This window comes from Mus musculus, chromosome 6 (genome assembly GCF_000001635.26).
Source record: "Mus musculus strain C57BL/6J chromosome 6, GRCm38.p6 C57BL/6J".
Taxonomy (NCBI): Eukaryota; Metazoa; Chordata; class Mammalia; order Rodentia; family Muridae; genus Mus; species Mus musculus.
This window is the reverse complement of record NC_000072.6, coordinates 108,159,985-108,176,480: the sequence shown is the minus strand read 5'-3', so window position 1 is coordinate 108,176,480 and position 16,496 is coordinate 108,159,985. Positions and strand designations below refer to the sequence as shown.

The 16,496-nt window shown below is 43.7% G+C and overlaps 1 protein-coding gene across 3 annotated transcripts in view; it reads left to right on the top strand.

Annotated features, from left to right (window-relative positions):
• The window catches only part of Sumf1 (sulfatase modifying factor 1), a 78,571-nt gene that overhangs the window by 9,111 nt on the left and 52,964 nt on the right, over nucleotides 1-16,496 (top strand). For all 3 annotated transcript variants that reach the window (NM_145937.3, XM_006506445.4, XM_006506444.1), the window contains exons 2-3: nucleotides 320-493; nucleotides 3,051-3,125. In NM_145937.3, the coding sequence (NP_666049.2) occupies nucleotides 320-493; nucleotides 3,051-3,125 (249 nt within the window). The remainder of the gene's footprint in view (nucleotides 1-319; nucleotides 494-3,050; nucleotides 3,126-16,496) is intronic.

Below are 16,496 nucleotides of genomic sequence, written 5' to 3'. Positions count from 1 at the left end.
CAGACTTGCTGGCTATTGAGCCCTTGGAATCCTCCTGCCTCTGACCCTGCATCCCCACCACTACTGGGGTTACAGATCTGAGCCACCATACATGCCTTTTATGGCTGCTAAGGATCCATACTCGGGTCCCTGTGACCGTGCAGCAAGCACTTTCCTGGTGGATCATCTCCCACGACCTTGATCTTGTTAGTTTTGCAAAAATTTCTGTGGTGGGGGGTTTTAAGCAGTGGGCGCTTGATAAGCGCTGAGAGCTTTGCGGCCCACACAGATGCACTTTGCTTTTGATGCGTGATGCCCCATGTTTGCCCTTTCATTGCAGATGGTCCCCATTCCTGCTGGAGTATTCACAATGGGCACTGATGATCCTCAGATCAGGCAGGATGGAGAAGCCCCTGCCAGGAGAGTCACTGTTGATGGCTTTTACATGGACGCCTATGAAGTCAGCAATGCGGATTTTGAGAAGTTTGTGAACTCGACTGGCTATTTGACAGAGGTATGGGCTTGCGGATGGGAGGGAAAACTGGCTGTTTTCTAGAACACTCAAGAAGGTTTAATAGCTAGAAACACTGAACACTTTGTGCCCAGCACTGTGATGGGCACTTTTTTTCTTTTCTTTAATCTAACTTCTCCCAGCAGCTCCGTGATGTACCAAGCTGTGAGTCAACACTGATACAACCTAACCATACTACTACTCAATGATTGCAAGCAGCGTGGACCACAGCCCTGCTCCCAACCCTCCGTGGTACTGTGGTAGTTAGTGTTTTAATCCACCTGACAGGGCTGCTGCTCACTAGGCTTTCTGAGAACACAGATGGCAGGACATTCTCCTCAGCACCTCAGATTGCCTGTCCCATAGGCGTTACACACTTCGTAAATGTGCAGGGCTCCAGTGCAGCATCTCGTCCTGTGGCTTTATCCCAGTGTGTGGGTGACTCAGCAGCCTTTTCCAGGGGTCACCGGATCCGTGCAAGGGGGTTGATTTTCTAGTTGATGATTGTTTCTGTGAGAATCTCAAATGTTCTTGGTTCCTAAATCCTGTCCCCTTTTATCTTGAAAACTTTACCCTTTTATTCAGTTTGTGGGGACCCAACTTAAAAAAATTGTCCCCTAACACCTCCTCTTTTATATTTAAAAAATTCATTTGAGAGTGAATGTCAAAGGTAAACCAGCATTTGGGTTCAGTTCTGCACCGCCTCATTTCTTTGGAATTTCCTAAAATATACCAAGTGGTTGTAAATTTTGGTTGTAGATATTTGTAGTAAGCTAAAGTCTCTATTCTTTTTGTTTCATATTCTTAAATCAATTTATAATCTAACTTAAAGAGAGAGGAGTAAGGGGAGAGGTAGGGAGAGAGAGACAGAGAGTGGCAGAGAGAGAGAGAGGGAGAATAGGTGACCATAGAGGCCAGGCGAGGTGTTGGATCTCATGGAGTTAGAGGTCCTGGTAGTTTCGGACTGCTGGAATTCCACTCTATTTTGTGAAAGAGTCTCTGTTTGAACCTGAAGAATGCACTTGTGGCTAGACTGACAGACCAGTGGGCCAGAATCTACCTAGCTCTGCCTCCCAAGCCTCTAGCACTGGGATCATAGATGTGTGTAGCCATACTTGGCTCTTGCTTGGTCAGAGAAGATCCTGATAGTTCATGCTTTAACCACTAAGCCATATCTCCAGCCCTAGAGGAGTTGTAAGAAAGGAAGGCTTTACAGAGCATAGTTCTTCTGGACGACTAGCCAGCAGGGGAGAATGGAAAGTCTCTGAGAATGAGCATGGGAACCACGCTATCCATAGAGAAGGATGAGTGACTAAGTGGCTTTGGTTGCTAGGCATCATGGTATCACTAGGAACACACAGATACTATCAGGGGTGAAGAAAACTTATCTCTGGTCAGTAAGAACAGTCTGGAAGCTCTGACCTGATGTATAGGGGTCAGGACTCAGTTAACTTTATCTGGTGAGGATAGGTTTGGAAGGGGACACTGGGGACATTCCAAGTACTGGTCTTGGTTGACGTGAAGAGACGGGGGAGCTCTGTGCATTTCTTTTGAGCTTGTTGTGGTAGAACCACTACATTTAACAGAGGCAGTTTGCTCTGGCCTCCTTCCAGCTCCACAATTAGAATCTCTGGGGTTGGTGAGCAGCAGTTTAAGTCTTAGCAAGCTGCTGTGTGAGCTCAACTGGATAACCTAGGGAGTTGCTGGCCTAGTGTAAGAAGTACACACAGGCCAGGCAGTGGTGGTGCAGGCCTTTAATCCCAGCACTCAGGAGGCAGAGGCAGGTGGGTTTCTGAGTTCGAGGCCAGCCTGGTCTACAGAGTGAGTTCCAGGACAGCCAGGGCTCTGTCCTGGAAACCCTCTCTTGAACTCGCACCTCCCCCCCCCAAAAAAAAGAAGTACACACAGGCCTGTGCAGAGCTCTGAGGAGCCCAGGAAGGCAGCCCTCATGTTACATGGATTTGGAAGAACAGTGGACTATGTAGGAGGAAAACTGAACAGTAGAGTCACAGGAAGTAAGGGACAAGGGATCCCACTTTCAGAGCAGATATCAATGAATGTTTGTGATACCACTGTTAAGAACTGTTTAAAATATAAATTTCCACCTGACGCTTAGATTGGCCCATGACAACTGTAAACACATAGAGCGTATCAGAGAACCAGCCATCAGTGCCGTTTAATTCTTTTAGGCAGATCCCAGGAGCAGGGCAGAGAACAAACAGCTTACTTGTGTAGTATTACATCTACTAAATAAAGTCATTTCTCAGAGTTATTTACAATATTGGGAGAAATATGTTTCCTTCCATGGGTCGTTCATCTTCTTAGAATCTAATCTTGTGCAGCCGGCAGTCTTATCAGCTAATCTGGTCTCACATGAAAACAGTCTCTTGAGGTACATGAACCTTCTTTAAGAGGAACTTAGATACTTTCAAGACATTTTGGGAAAACTCGCATTTACTTGGATAGGAAGAATCACCATAGTAGCATTGTGAAGAAAATGGCACCCTGGATGCCCTGACTCTAACATTTTCTGGCTTTTTCTTTTTTACTCTCCTTATAGGCTGAGAAGTTTGGAGACTCTTTCGTCTTTGAAGGCATGTTGAGCGAGCAAGTGAAAACGCATATCCACCAGGCAGTAAGTGATGTTTAAATAAGCTCTCATCAGAAACATAAGTACTACCTTCCTCTCCCGACTGGTGCCTAGCCATTCTCCCACTCTCTGAGTCACAGGTCCATGGGCCAGGGTACCTTCTCTGGCTGAAAATGTACAGGCCCAGGAAGATGTTTAGTTTCTGCCTGTCCCTTAGAGCGAGCGACACTGCACTGCAGAGTAGAATTCAGCCCTGTACTTTGTGTTTTACTTGCAGCCATTTTTAGAATGGAGGATAAATGAGAGCTACAGACTTCTGTTTTCAAAGTCTTGATCTTGGCAGGGGCTGGTGTGGACCTAGAGTTTCATAAGTATTCATGAATTCCTCTGTGCAAACTCAAGTCCGTGGAAGGAATACCTTTGCTGTGGCTGTTCATAGCAGATGGGGGCTGGGAACTAACTAGTCCTTAGAGGAAGGGCCATGCCATCATGTACAGAGCATACAGGGGTGTGAATTAAGTCTGTTTTTCTCAGACATCGAGGCCATTGACTAGGCTCTGTAAGTACCGTGTGTCAGAAAGAACTTGGGATTCTTTGGTCAGGCAATTTAGCAGGTCTGTAAATAATATCTGCTTGTGTATATCTCATGGATATGTAAAAACAAGAGAAAACGAGGTTAGCTGCGATATTGAGAGTTCTCACAGTGGGCAGAGACTGAAGAGCAGGAGACAGAGAGTGGGCCTTGAGGGCCTGCCAATTCAAAGAGGACAGACATGGAGGGTGAAGATAAAGAAATCCTACCTTAATCTTCCTCTTTTATGCAAGTTACCTTTAAATAATTTATGCCTGGGGGCTGGAGAGATAGCTCAGTGGTTATGAGCACTGGCTGCTCTTGCAGAGGACTTGTGTTCTGTTCATACTGACATGCAGGCTCACAGCCATCTATTAACCTTAGTTCTGGGGGATATGATGCCCTCTTCTGGCCCCCACAGGCACTGCAAGCTTGTGGTGCACAGAGTTACAGGCAGGCACCACCCCCCCAACCCCCTCTCCCCAATAAAAATCATAAAATAACAAAAAGTCCTGCCTGAGCTTCAGCCTGAAGTGTTGGCTTCACTGTGTCCTGTCCTGGGAGTAGCGGCATCAGGAAATGAGCCCCTTTGGGCTCATGCTTTCTCTTTGTGTTCCAATTATTGTAGCCCAGGTTGGGGTAGGGGGAGACGGAGTAATTAGGACGTGGTCTCAAATGGTATTCTGGCGAGTCAGGCCAATTTCCTTGCTTGTTTTAGTAAATGTTTAAATGATAAGATTGAACTCTTTTTGGATTCCAGTTTTCCAGTCAATATTGTCTCTTATATAAGCTGGCAGCCCTACCTCCACTGGCTTTTTTTTTTTTTTTTACAAGCATCTGTGTTCAACTTAGGGTAGTGGTGATGGCCCAGCAAGCATCGAGAGGGGTGGCTCCTGTTTTAAGATACGGGGTTCAGATGAGGAAGCCCGTGTGCTCCTGTTTCTGCGATTTGGCTTTCTGATGGAAGACCTCATGTCTCTTAGGAACCACTAACATGTCAGGCATGAAGGCAGAGGTGGAGCATTGAAGGCTCCAGAGGTGTCCTGAGTCAGAGTGAAGGTGTGTGTGCTGTAGCTAGGATGAGGACAAGCGCCTCTCACCTGGCTGCAGGGTTGGTCGCATGCTTAAATGCTTATAATGGAAAAGCAAACCTTTTAAGGTTGTTTTGAAAAGGTTGAGTAAGTAAAGAAGTCTGTTGATCTGGGAGGACCTTTTGTCATTTCCCTGTTGGCCTGACTTGCCTCTACTCATCAGCACCTTTGTAACTTCACATTTCTATAAGGTTGGATGTAAGATGTCCATGAGATGACGTTAGGTCGCCTTTAAGAATGGATGAGACAGGGCTGGTGAGATGGCTCAGTGGGTAAGAGCACCCGACTGCTCTTCCGAAGGTCCGAAGTTCAAATCCCAGCAACCACATGGTGGCTCACAACCATCTGTAATGAGATCTAACTCCCTCTTCTGGAGTGTCTGAAGACAGCTACAGTGTACTTATATATAATAAAAATAAATAAATCTTTAAAAAAAAAAAAAAGAATGGATGAGACAGAGGGAGAGCCCCAGGAGTTACAGTAACCTCCCCCTCTCATGCATCTTTAGGCCTTAAGCCAAAAGAAAGGCTCCTTTGAGTTCTGCCATGTCCCTAACATTTCACACTAGTTTGTTTTGAGCATAAAAAAAGAGGTGTAGGAATCTTGCTGAAGCTGTAGTACCTGATAAAAATAATGTAGTAATTGTGTTTATGTGGTTATTTTCAGAGTTATATTCTGTTTATACTGGTTTACACTAGTAATATGAACTGTCATTTTTTTTGGTGTTTAATAAAACACAAATATAGAAAGTCACCTGATTTAAATGTGTTACCTAGGACATTATCCTGAGGTGGAGCACACTTGTCCCTGAAACCTAGATCAGGAACCTGATTTGCTGCCTGCCCCAGCAGCCCTCTCCCACCCAAGTGGGTTCTTCCTTATGCTCATTATAGTGTTGTCACCTAGGGCTAGACCTTAAGTAGACTCATGCCCTTCAAAGAGATTTTGCTTGAAAGCATTGCTAGTATGCTTCCCATCGCACCCCCTTTTATCTTTTCATTAATTTTACCCTCCAAAGAGCACAGAGCCAGCTTGTAGACTTTCTCAGTATGGATTTTGCTGATTGATGGCTTCAGTACAGTTCACCTGTTGCCTGTGTTCCCTGCAGATGGTAGCTGTGCTCTAAAGTGTGATCAAATTCACGGTGTACCTGTGTCATGAATATCACAGTGATGGCCTCCCCTAGCACCGTGGTTCTCAACCTGTGGGTCTTGATCCCACAGGGCAGCATATCATATATCCTGCATATCAGATATTTACACTACAATTCAAAACAGTAGCAACATTACAGTTATAAAGTAGCAACTGAGTGATTTTATGGTTGGGGGTTACCATGACATGAGGAAGTGTGTTAAAGTGTCGCAGCTTTAGGAAGGTTGAAAGCCACTGCGTTAGCAGGAAGCAGCTAATGTCTATCTCGTCATCTTTTTTTTTTCATATCAGCTGATGCTATGCTGAGTGGCTCTGTCTATGAATTTACTGGGATTGTAGATGATGAGAGCCTAGATTTTTTTTTTTTAGTTTATTGATGGATACTTTAATAAAGTGATAGTTCCTCCCACTGCTGTTTTCTTAACATTGCTACAGGTTACACAGAACGACAGGTAAATGTGTGATTGTTTACTAGCTTTAAGGAAATGAATTAGTGGCCGAGAAAAATGGCTAAGTGGTTAAGAACACTGCCTGCTTTTCTAGAGGACCCAGGTTCAATTCTCAGTTCCTACATGTGTGTTAACAACCATCCTAAGTCCAGTCCAAGGGGATCTGATACTCTCTTCTGGTCTCTGTTGAGCATGTGCACAGACATATATGGAGGCAACATACCCATACACATAAAATAAAACATAGAAAGAAGTGAATCAAAGGTGGCTAGATCTACTTCTCACATACTACTAGGTAGGTGTGTGATTAAATGGAAACTCCTTTGTGTGTGTGTATGTGTGTGTGTGTGTGTGTGTGTGTGTATGTGTGTGCGTGAGTGAGAGAGAGAGAGAGAGAGAGAGAGAGCAGAGGTAGAGAGTTAGATGGAGAGATAGACAGACAGAGACAGATGGAGCGAGACACTAGGCTGGAACTGAGAGCCTCCTGAATGCTAGGTAAGCATCCTACCACTGATCTGTATCACCTAGCCATGAACTTGAAAAGGCTTCCTGTGTTCAAAAGCAGTGACGTGTGGCCTTCAGAAAAGATCATGATTCCAAGGAATCCATAACATGTTTAAATCCATGAATTTCTATTAAAACAAAACATTCTATTTTATTCATTTTTATTTTATTTTACTGATTTTGTTTTCCTTTCAAGGTGTGTGTTTTCATGCCTATCCTATGTAAATTAATTTTATTTCAGTCTTTACCTTTCTTACTTTTTATAAGATTCAACTATACGTTGTGTTCAAACCTACCATATTCAGTGTTGCAATTTTCTAGTTCCTGTTGCCCTGGTGTAGGAATAAAAAGAAAGAAATAGTATTTTTTTTTAACTTAGAAATTTTATTTCTTATTTGGACATATTAGCACACATTTGTGATCTCTGCAATTAGGAAACTGAGGCAGGAGTATTGGATCAGTGCTAATTTTGGCTACATAATAAGTTCAAGACTATCCTTGGTTGCATAAAAATCCACCTTAAACAAACAAATAAATAAACAGAAAACAACCCCAAACAAAATCTTTAAAGATAGTAATATTTTCTAGGGAGTTGTAAGAAAGGGCGTGTCCTTACTGAGTTTCCTGTGGTAAAATTATCTAGTTTAACTTTTTCAGTTCACAGCTAGAAATGGCTGTGATACAACCTCCGTCTCTTCATCTGCGGTCATGGTTTTATGTGTATTCGTTTGTGCATATGTGGATTTAGTTCTCTATAACTTTGATGCAACCATAGATATATGTAACCTACCGTTTTTTCAAAAAAAAATCTTTAAGAGTTTATGGATTTAAACCTGCTACAGATTTCATTCACTTAGAGCCATGATCTGTTTTGAAAGCCACACGTTGCTATTTTTGAGCACAGATTGATGTCTTTTGAAGTTCTTGTAGGTCCTGTTATGTTCCCTCCTCCTGCTTTAAACAGTTGCATTGAGATGTAGTTTGTACAATTCACCTTTTTAAGTGTACAATTCAGTGTTGGTTTGGTATATTTTTAGAGTTGTGTAACCATCCCTACAGGCTAATTTTAAGTTGTTTTCATGAGCCCATAAAGGAACTTTGTTCTTATTTGTAAGTCACTCGTCACCCTTGTTCTAGGTCCTTTTTAACTGAGCCTAGGAGTTCTTTGTGGCTTCTTTGGTTTTTCTGATGGTAGTATCTGTCCTGACTGCAGACTAGTGTTATCTTTTGCTGTAAGAAGCCTTGGTTTCTGCGATAGTTTCTTTTTTATGGCTGTGATAGAATGTCCAAACAAAAAGCAAGTCGGGGACTGGGGGAGACTTTATTTTGTCCTAAAGTTTCAGAGGGAAGAGTCCACTATGGCATGGTGACAGGAGCAGGAAACTGGCTTATCACACTGTATCCGCACACAGGGAGCAGAGAGAGAGTAAGTGGGACCAGGCTAATAACCTCCAAGTCTGCCCTCTGATGCACTTCCTCCAGCAAGCCTCCACCCTGTGAAGGTTCAATAACCTCCCAAGTAGCACTCCCAGCTGGGGACCACGTGTTCAGACCCACGAGGCTGGAAGAATGCTCTCTGTTCAAATCACAACTGCATCTTGAGGCAGGAGGGTTTCTGGGTCTCTCTACAGGGCATGTTAGTGCCTCTGCAGTGCCTCTTCTGTGAGCAGAGCTTAGAGAAGATACGCCAGAGTTTCAAGTTGATACTTCCATTTCTGGACTTTTAACTTAGCCTGTTCTCTATTCCATCCCTTCCTTTATTTCTACTCCAAGAATCCCGTTTCTTAGGGCAGGCAGAGGTGAACAGCCTGCTGCTACTCAGGATGTCATCCAAGATCACAGACGTCAGTGCCAACATCAGCTCTGATAATTACTGAGATAGAAAGGTTAAAGAAAACTCACATTCTCAGTGTGCTTTCTTCTCCCCAAGCTCTGAAATAGTCAGACTACTTTTCATCCTCCTCCTCCTCCTCGCCAAGGCCACTGCATAGAGTGAGGTCTGCTTTTTAACTCCTTAGAGTGAGTTCTAAAAGTAAGTTTGTATTCTGCGTCTTCCTGTTGATGAGGCTCAGTCTCTGTTGGGGTTTCCAGGAAGTGGCCATAGGAACATGGCTCCTTCATTTCTGCCTGTCCGTAGCACAGCAGAGCTCACTTTCTAATTTTCAGGTCAGGTTTGCTGGGGAGGAAATATTTGGTTTACATTTCTTTGTTTGTTTGTTGGTTTTTGACTGCTATGTACTTTATTTGGTTTTCTTTTGGAATAAAGTGGACCTGTTGAAAGTCATAATTTTTTATTTCCTTGAAAGTTGCTTATTGTTTTTGCCTGAGTGCTCAAGTGTTGTGTTTGCAGTGTATGTCTTGGTTATGGGCGGGGGCAGGATTCTCAGACACAGGTTCACTTTTTCAATCTCTATTTTCAGTGTTGTGGTTCAAATTTACGAACATTTTTGTTGTCTTTCTACCAATTTTTTCATTTATTTACTTTACATCTTGATCTCAGACCCCTTCTCTTTTCAGTGGCCCTCATACAACACTTCTCCCCATCCCTTCATCTCTGAGAAGGATGAGGTCTTCTCTGGTTACCAACCCACACTGACACCTCAAGCCACTGCTAGACTAGGTATATCCTCTCCCAATGAGGCCAGACAAGACAGCTGAGTTAGGGGGACAAGATCCATAGATAGGCCACAGAGTCGGAGACAGCCCTTGCTTCTTGGGGGACCCACATGAAGACCAAGCTGTGTTCCTCCTGTGTAAATGGGGGTAGGGGTGTGGCTAGGTGCAGCCCTTGTATGTTGTTTGGTTGATGGTTCAGTCTTTGGGAACCCCCAATGGTCAGGTTAGTTGACTCTGTTGATCTTCTTGTAGAGTTCGTATCCTTCTGGGTCCCTCAGTCCTTTCCTCAACTTTTCCATAATACTTTCTGAGCTTTGTCAAATGTTGGGCTGTGGGTCTCTGCATCTGTTTCAGTCAGTTGCTGGGTGGAGCTTCTAAGGGGACATTTATGCTAGGCTCCTGTCTGCAAACATAACAGAGTATCACTAGTCGTGTCAGGGATTGGTTCTTGTCCATGGGATGGATTTTAAGTAGGGCCATTTCCTCAGTCTCTACAACATCTTTGTCTCTGCACTTCTTGAAGGCAGGACAAATTTTGTTTCAAAGGTTTTAGGGCAAATTTGTACAACCACTCTGAAAATCAGTTTTGTGGTTTCTCAGAAAATTGGGAATAGTTCTCCCTCACAACCCAGCTATACTCCTCATAGGTAAATACCCAAAAGATGCTCCACAGTACCCTGAGGACACTGACTCCACTATGTTCATAGCAGCTCTATTTATAACAGCCAGAAACTGAAACAACCCAGATGTCCCTCACCCGAAGGGATTGAGAAGAAAATGTGGTTGATTTACACAATAGAATACTACTCAGCTGTTAAAACAAAGACATCATGAAGTTTGTGGACAAATGGATGGAACTAGAAACTATCATCCTGCGTGAGGTAATCTAGATCCAAAAGGACATGTGTGGTGTGTACTCACTAATACGTGGATATTAACCATAAAGTACAGAATACCTAGGATATAATCCACAGATTCAAAGAAGCTAAATAACAAGGAAGGCCCAAGGGAACATGCTTGAATTTCACTCAGAATGGGAAATAAATTGTCATTGGATGGAGGGAGGAAGGGAACTGGATGGGAGAGGAAGAGGAGGGGAACTGGTGGGGGTGAGATATAGGGAGAGCAGGGGTGGAATGCAGGGCTGGGGACTTTAGATAAAAATCGGCTTGGGGAAGCACCATCTCTAGGAAGTACTAGACACTTGGGATGGGGGTAGTTCCAGGGAGTCTGTGAGGGTGACTCTAGCTGAGGCTCCTTGTAGTGGGGGACATGGAGCCTTAAGTGGCCACCTTCTGTAGCTAGGCAGGGCTTCCAGTGAAGGGATAAGGACATCAACTCACAAAACACTCCACCCAAAATTTTTCGTTGCTTTTACTGTGTGTGTGTGTGTGTGTGTGTTTTGTGCCTTTACTGCCCTCTTGGAGCCTTTAATTTGTAAACTTTTGTGGGTGGAGGTCAAACCTAGAGTCTTATACATGATAAGCAAACACTATATCACAGAGGTCTACGTTCTATGTGTATTACTTGTTCCTTGAATTACCCCTGTCTTTCTTTTCCCTTAAGTTAAAAATTGTATTCATTTTGTCTCTTGAGTTTCTGAAATAAAAGTAATATTGATAAAATGATTTTTTCCTTTAATTTCCACTTCTTTATTGACTTTGGCACATATGTGTATTTTTTGAGAACACTTTTGCCTATAATTTTATGACTACTTCATTTTGCAACAGCATGTTGTGGGTGTGTACACGTGTGCATGTGTGTATGTGTGTGGCACACTATTATTCTCCATTATTATCCCATGTTTAGATGTGGTTGTACCAGAAGGTTAGTTTCAATATGGTAATGTGGAGAAGTGGTAGAGTTTAAGTAGACTATTGAGACGCACTTTCACTTTCAATATGAGGAGGTAATTAGGTCACTGGGGAGACAGCCTACCGACGGGATTGATGACCTTATAAGCCTTGTTATAAAAGGGCAAGCCTGGGCTGGAGAGACGGCCCACTCAGTAAGCTGCTTGTCTGAGAACATGAAGATGTGAATTTGATCCCCAGATCCCATGTGAAAAAGCTGGCTTCAGTAGTTCATGACTATAACTTTAGAACTTGGGAGACAGGCAGCAGGATTCTTGGTGCTTGGCCTGCCTGTCTAACTTGGTGAGCTCCAGGCCACTTAGAAATTCTATCTGAAGAAAGACATTAAGCGAATGGGGAAGACACCTGACCTCTGGCCTCTAGAACTACATCCATGAATGGAATCATTAGCTATGGACTCATCCTCTTTTTTTTCCCCTCATTTGTGATGATAGGGAATGAGCTTTTTATATGGTAGACACTGAACTGCACTCCCAACCCAAACTAGTTTTCTTTAAACATTACCCAGCAGCTCATATTTTGTTGTAACACCGGGAAAACAACGGGCGCCATCTCTGTTGCTCACTATGAACGTTTGGTGAGTTTTAGAAGGAGGTGTGTCTAGAGCAGCTTTGTAGCTCTGCTCAGATCCTTCCTGCCCTGTCTCCCTCCTGTTACTCTGCTTTGGTGAGGTGGTTTCTGGTTGGTTTGAGATTCTGTGCTGGAAGGGAACCATGGTGGGTCAGTGTCAAGAGTTTGTGGGACAAGAGTCCTGGAAAGTCGGCGTGTGAAAGAGTAATTCATTGGACCCTTGCTGGTGAGGGAACTGATCTTAGGAGCAGCTCAGGTAGAGGGGCTGCTGTGACCACCTGCTGTGACTACCCACCATCATTTCTGTGGTCAGGTATTAGCGAGCTTCCTCTGGGAGGTCCGTGGACACCATCCTTCTCGCTTGTTCCAGGGCTCCTTGTGTGGTAGGAGTTCTCTGGCTTCTTGTATCTTCTGTGCTGCTTGTCTTTGTTGTCATGCGGGCTCCTGTAGGCATTTCATAAATGTTTACCTTACTAGGGTTCATCCCAGAAGGTGGGGCGAATGCACCAGAGGGTTATTTGTTTGTTTTTGTTTTGAGATAGGCTCTCTCTGTGTAGCTCTGCCTGTCTGGAACTCACTCTGTAGGCCAGGCTGGCTTCAAACTCAGAGACGCACCTGGCTCGGCCTTCCAAATGCTGGGATTAAAAGTGTACACCCTCCTGCCCCACTTTGCATTGTGTTATTTACTCCTGTGTCTCTAGTACAGTGACGGTCACTCAGTAGGTGGTTATTATGTATCTGGCAGAATGAAAGCTTATCATTCAGGTGTTGGATTAGAACATTTAGTTCTTGGAAGGGCAGAGCTCAGACCTGGTATGACCTGTTTATCTCTCAGGCTGCAAAGACAGCTCTTCTTTGGTTTGAGATGCTGGTTTGGTGATCCGGGTTGAGGCGGGTTCAGAGCTCCAGAGTTATTTGGAAAGGGAAGTCTAGGGCTAGATGACTGGATAAGATAAAGTACTTCTGTCATTTGTGCTGGATTGAAAAGAGTAGTTGTTTGCTTGACTCAGGAGTCAGTGTGTGGCATGAGCTCAGGAAGACAACTGTGATAACCCTGGAAGGGGAGAGCGCAGTGTCATAGGATAGCAGTTGCTTTCCTCCAACCTGGCTAAGGCTCCTGATAGGATGGGGGTGCAGGAGGTAAGTGGGCGAGCACAGAGCCTGTGTACAGTGCACTTGCATTTATTTTCAAGGCCTAGGTCTTTTAAGGCTCAACGTGGATCAAGGAAAAGAATGAGTATAACCTCAGTCCCCCAATGGAATGTTGGTCTTTATATCATACACTCCCTTATAGAAACAAGGTAGATTACAGACTAAAAATTCATATGTGTCAGGTGAATGCCTTTAATCCCAGCACTTGGGAGGCAGAGGTAGGTGGATCTCTGAGTTCCAGGAGAGCCAGTGCTACACGGAGAAACCCTATCTCAAGAGACAACCCCTTCAAAAAAAAAAAAAAAGGAAATAAGAAAGAAATGTGTATATGTAAATAAGAATTTACAGTGGGCCGCTCCACATCTGTAACCCCAGCATTCAGGAGGCAGAGGCAGGATCACAGGTTGAAAGCCAGCCTGAGCTATATAGCAGTGCCCTATTTAAAAAAAATAATGGGTAGAGGATATAGCTCAGTGGTAGTGCACATATATCTTTGGATTAGATCTCAGGACTGTGAAAGAGCAAACTCAAGAACAGAGTGGGAGAGATGATGTTTCAGTGGATGGGATTTTCAAACTCTCCTCCAAGCAATCTTTTCTGTATATGCTTATTTTTCAGGGTCAATGTTTGAAGGCAGAGCTCTCTACACACACCATATACACACTCTATTGTGGAGATGCACAGCCCTCTGTAGCTGGGCTTTGCTACTTTGTGGGGTCTTCTTTTTCCTACCCTTTATCGTTCTGGGTTTACCCATGTCACTAGATAGAAGAGAAAGCAGGGGTTGGGGGGGAGTGGATTGAGGGAGGAAGGAAGGAAGGGGAGGGGAGAGAGAGAGAGAGAGAGAGAGAGAGAGAGAGAGAGAGAGATCTGAATCTGATGTCTTTTCTTGTTTCTTCTTTGACCATAACTACTAACAAACCGCAACCAACCCCCTGAATGATCAACAACTACCTACCCCACTTATCGGGGCCCTAGCATTTTCGTATCCCCCGAAAAGTTCCCAGAATTCTAAACATCATACAATCACAGAAACTATCATCAGCTGGCTGAAGGTTTTAAAGAAACCAAAATTCCAGAATTCTCACTGCAGCCCTCCATGTGGAGGTAATTTCTGTGTTGTAGTCATAGTTACTCTTCTGCTATTGTGCTAAGACACTGTGACTGATGCTACTTATAAAAGATAGAGTTTATTGGGGCCTATAGTTTCACAGGATGGGTTCATGATCATCGTGATAGGGAGCAGGGCAGCAGGATGGCAAATGGAGTTGGCTTTTGAAACCTCAAAGCCCTCTTCCTTCTCCAAGTTCCTCCCTCCAGGCCACACCTCCTCATCTTTTCTAAGTAGTTCCACAAACCAGGGACCAAACCTTCAAGTATATGTACCCAGGAGGTCGTCCTCATTCACAGCACGACAGCTGGCCTGTATAAGTGGTTCCGTCAACTTGCTGGCTGTGCATGGGATGCAGACTTTTCATGAGTACTGTCACGTTGTTTAAAGATGGGACATGCTCTCACCTATTTGCACATCCTGTTAAAGTTTTTTTTTTTTTTTTAGATACTTTTTTTTCTTACTCCTTTTAAGCAGTCACCCAAATCAGTACCATTCCCTGTGTCTCTCTCCATCTCAACTGGAAATGAGTAAAATCAGTCCAGTGTCAGCTACTGTCGGCTGCACGAATTCCTTGAGCTGTTCTTACAGGGTGCCTGCAATGCTCCACCCTGCCAGGGTTTCTATTCTTCCTGTGAAGACCTGAAGTGTGATGGGTGCTAATTGTGAGTATAACGTTCCAGTATGGGGGGTTTCAGTAAGAGCTGAAACAAACATTTGTTGGTTTCACCCTATATTTCATAAATATTTGTGAAATCTGTTTGAAAAGGCATGTATTGTTCTCTTAAGTGCAGTCTGTGAAGTCATCAAGGTCCTGACTTAGGATTAATCAGAGGTCATGCATCTGACCTACCTACCTTCCCATTGTGATGATGGCTTTGTTTCCGCCCTTTATTAGAGCCTCGTTCTGATGTTCAGTGTGGGTACAGGTTGCTGAAGCCAGAGACATTTCAGTCACTACAATCTCCCTTCTATTTGATTCTTCCAGTTGTTAGATTCTCCTTTGGTTATTTATACTTTGTGGATCTGAGTAGATCTGAAAGTGCTCATTGTTCACTGGTGCCAGCTGAGAAATTCTCCTTGTCTGTTTTTGTAAGGATAGCTGTCATGTTTACACTGCATCTCAAGAAACTTCTGTCTTTTTAATCTGCTCACTTAATTGCATTCAGTTTTTGAGGAAGCAGTTGTAAAATTGTGAACCTGACATCTTTAGACTTAAATATGCATAATTACACAGTATTTTGTCTTCCATGTGGATGTTATTCTGGGCTGTGTGTGCATAAGAAGTGTCACTTCCCACCTTTGGTAGGAATAGAGCAACTTTTGCTATCTCTTATTTTTTCCCCCTTTTCAAGTTCTTACCAGAGTTCTGGCTGTGTCTTATGAGAAAGGTGGAAACCATGTCTTTGCTCTCTGAAGTCTATATCTCAAGCGGGTATGAGACTCACAGCAGTTCTGTTTACATTGCCATTGGTCACTGGCAGGCTGGCACAGCTGTTTCGACTTAAACCCAAGGCAGTTGCTATGGAAATGGCTGAGTAGAAATAGGTCATGTTTAAAGTCCTTTCCCTCAAGTAAAAAGCAGTGTTATAACTTCAGGTTGTCTTGGTTGAGCAGCAAATGTGTAGGTGGGCAACTGCATCCAACACTTTCTTGTTTTAGGAGATGTGATTTTTATGTTTTTATGCCAGCCTGTCCAACACTGCAGCTTCTACTCAGTAAACAAAACACCCAGTAAAGACCAGTGGCAGGGGTAGGGTCATTTGCAGTATGATTCTGGATAACTCTCTAAGTGTTTTTGTTCATAAAAGTTGCTTTATTTCATAAAAATTCCTATGTATGGTAGAATAGCTTTATTTTTAAGACAGAGCTAGAAGTTCAAGGAAAAGTTTGAAAAACATTAAATTAATAACCCTGACATTTGGGAATGCAGACTGGGCCTGCTGGTTAAGAGCACTGGTTTGTTTTCCACAGGACCCAGGTTCAATTCCCAGCACGCACATGTAAGCTTACAACTATCTGTAACACCAGCCTCAGGGATCTGATGTCCTCCTCTGGCCTCCACAGGCACCAGACACACGTGTGGTGCACAGACTATAAAAAATCTTAAAAAAACAACTGCCATTTGCAAGAAGAAGGTATCTGGGGACACTGGGTGGAGTACGCCATGAATTTAGTCAGAAAGTATTCTGACTGGTCCAGAGCAAGTTGGCCAGGATGAACAAGGCCATCCATGCCTGATCTTATCACAGGTATTATGGAGTGACTTTAATTTCTTGTGTCGTTTGGGGACTTTGTGCATCTGACCATCACAGTGCTGACCACA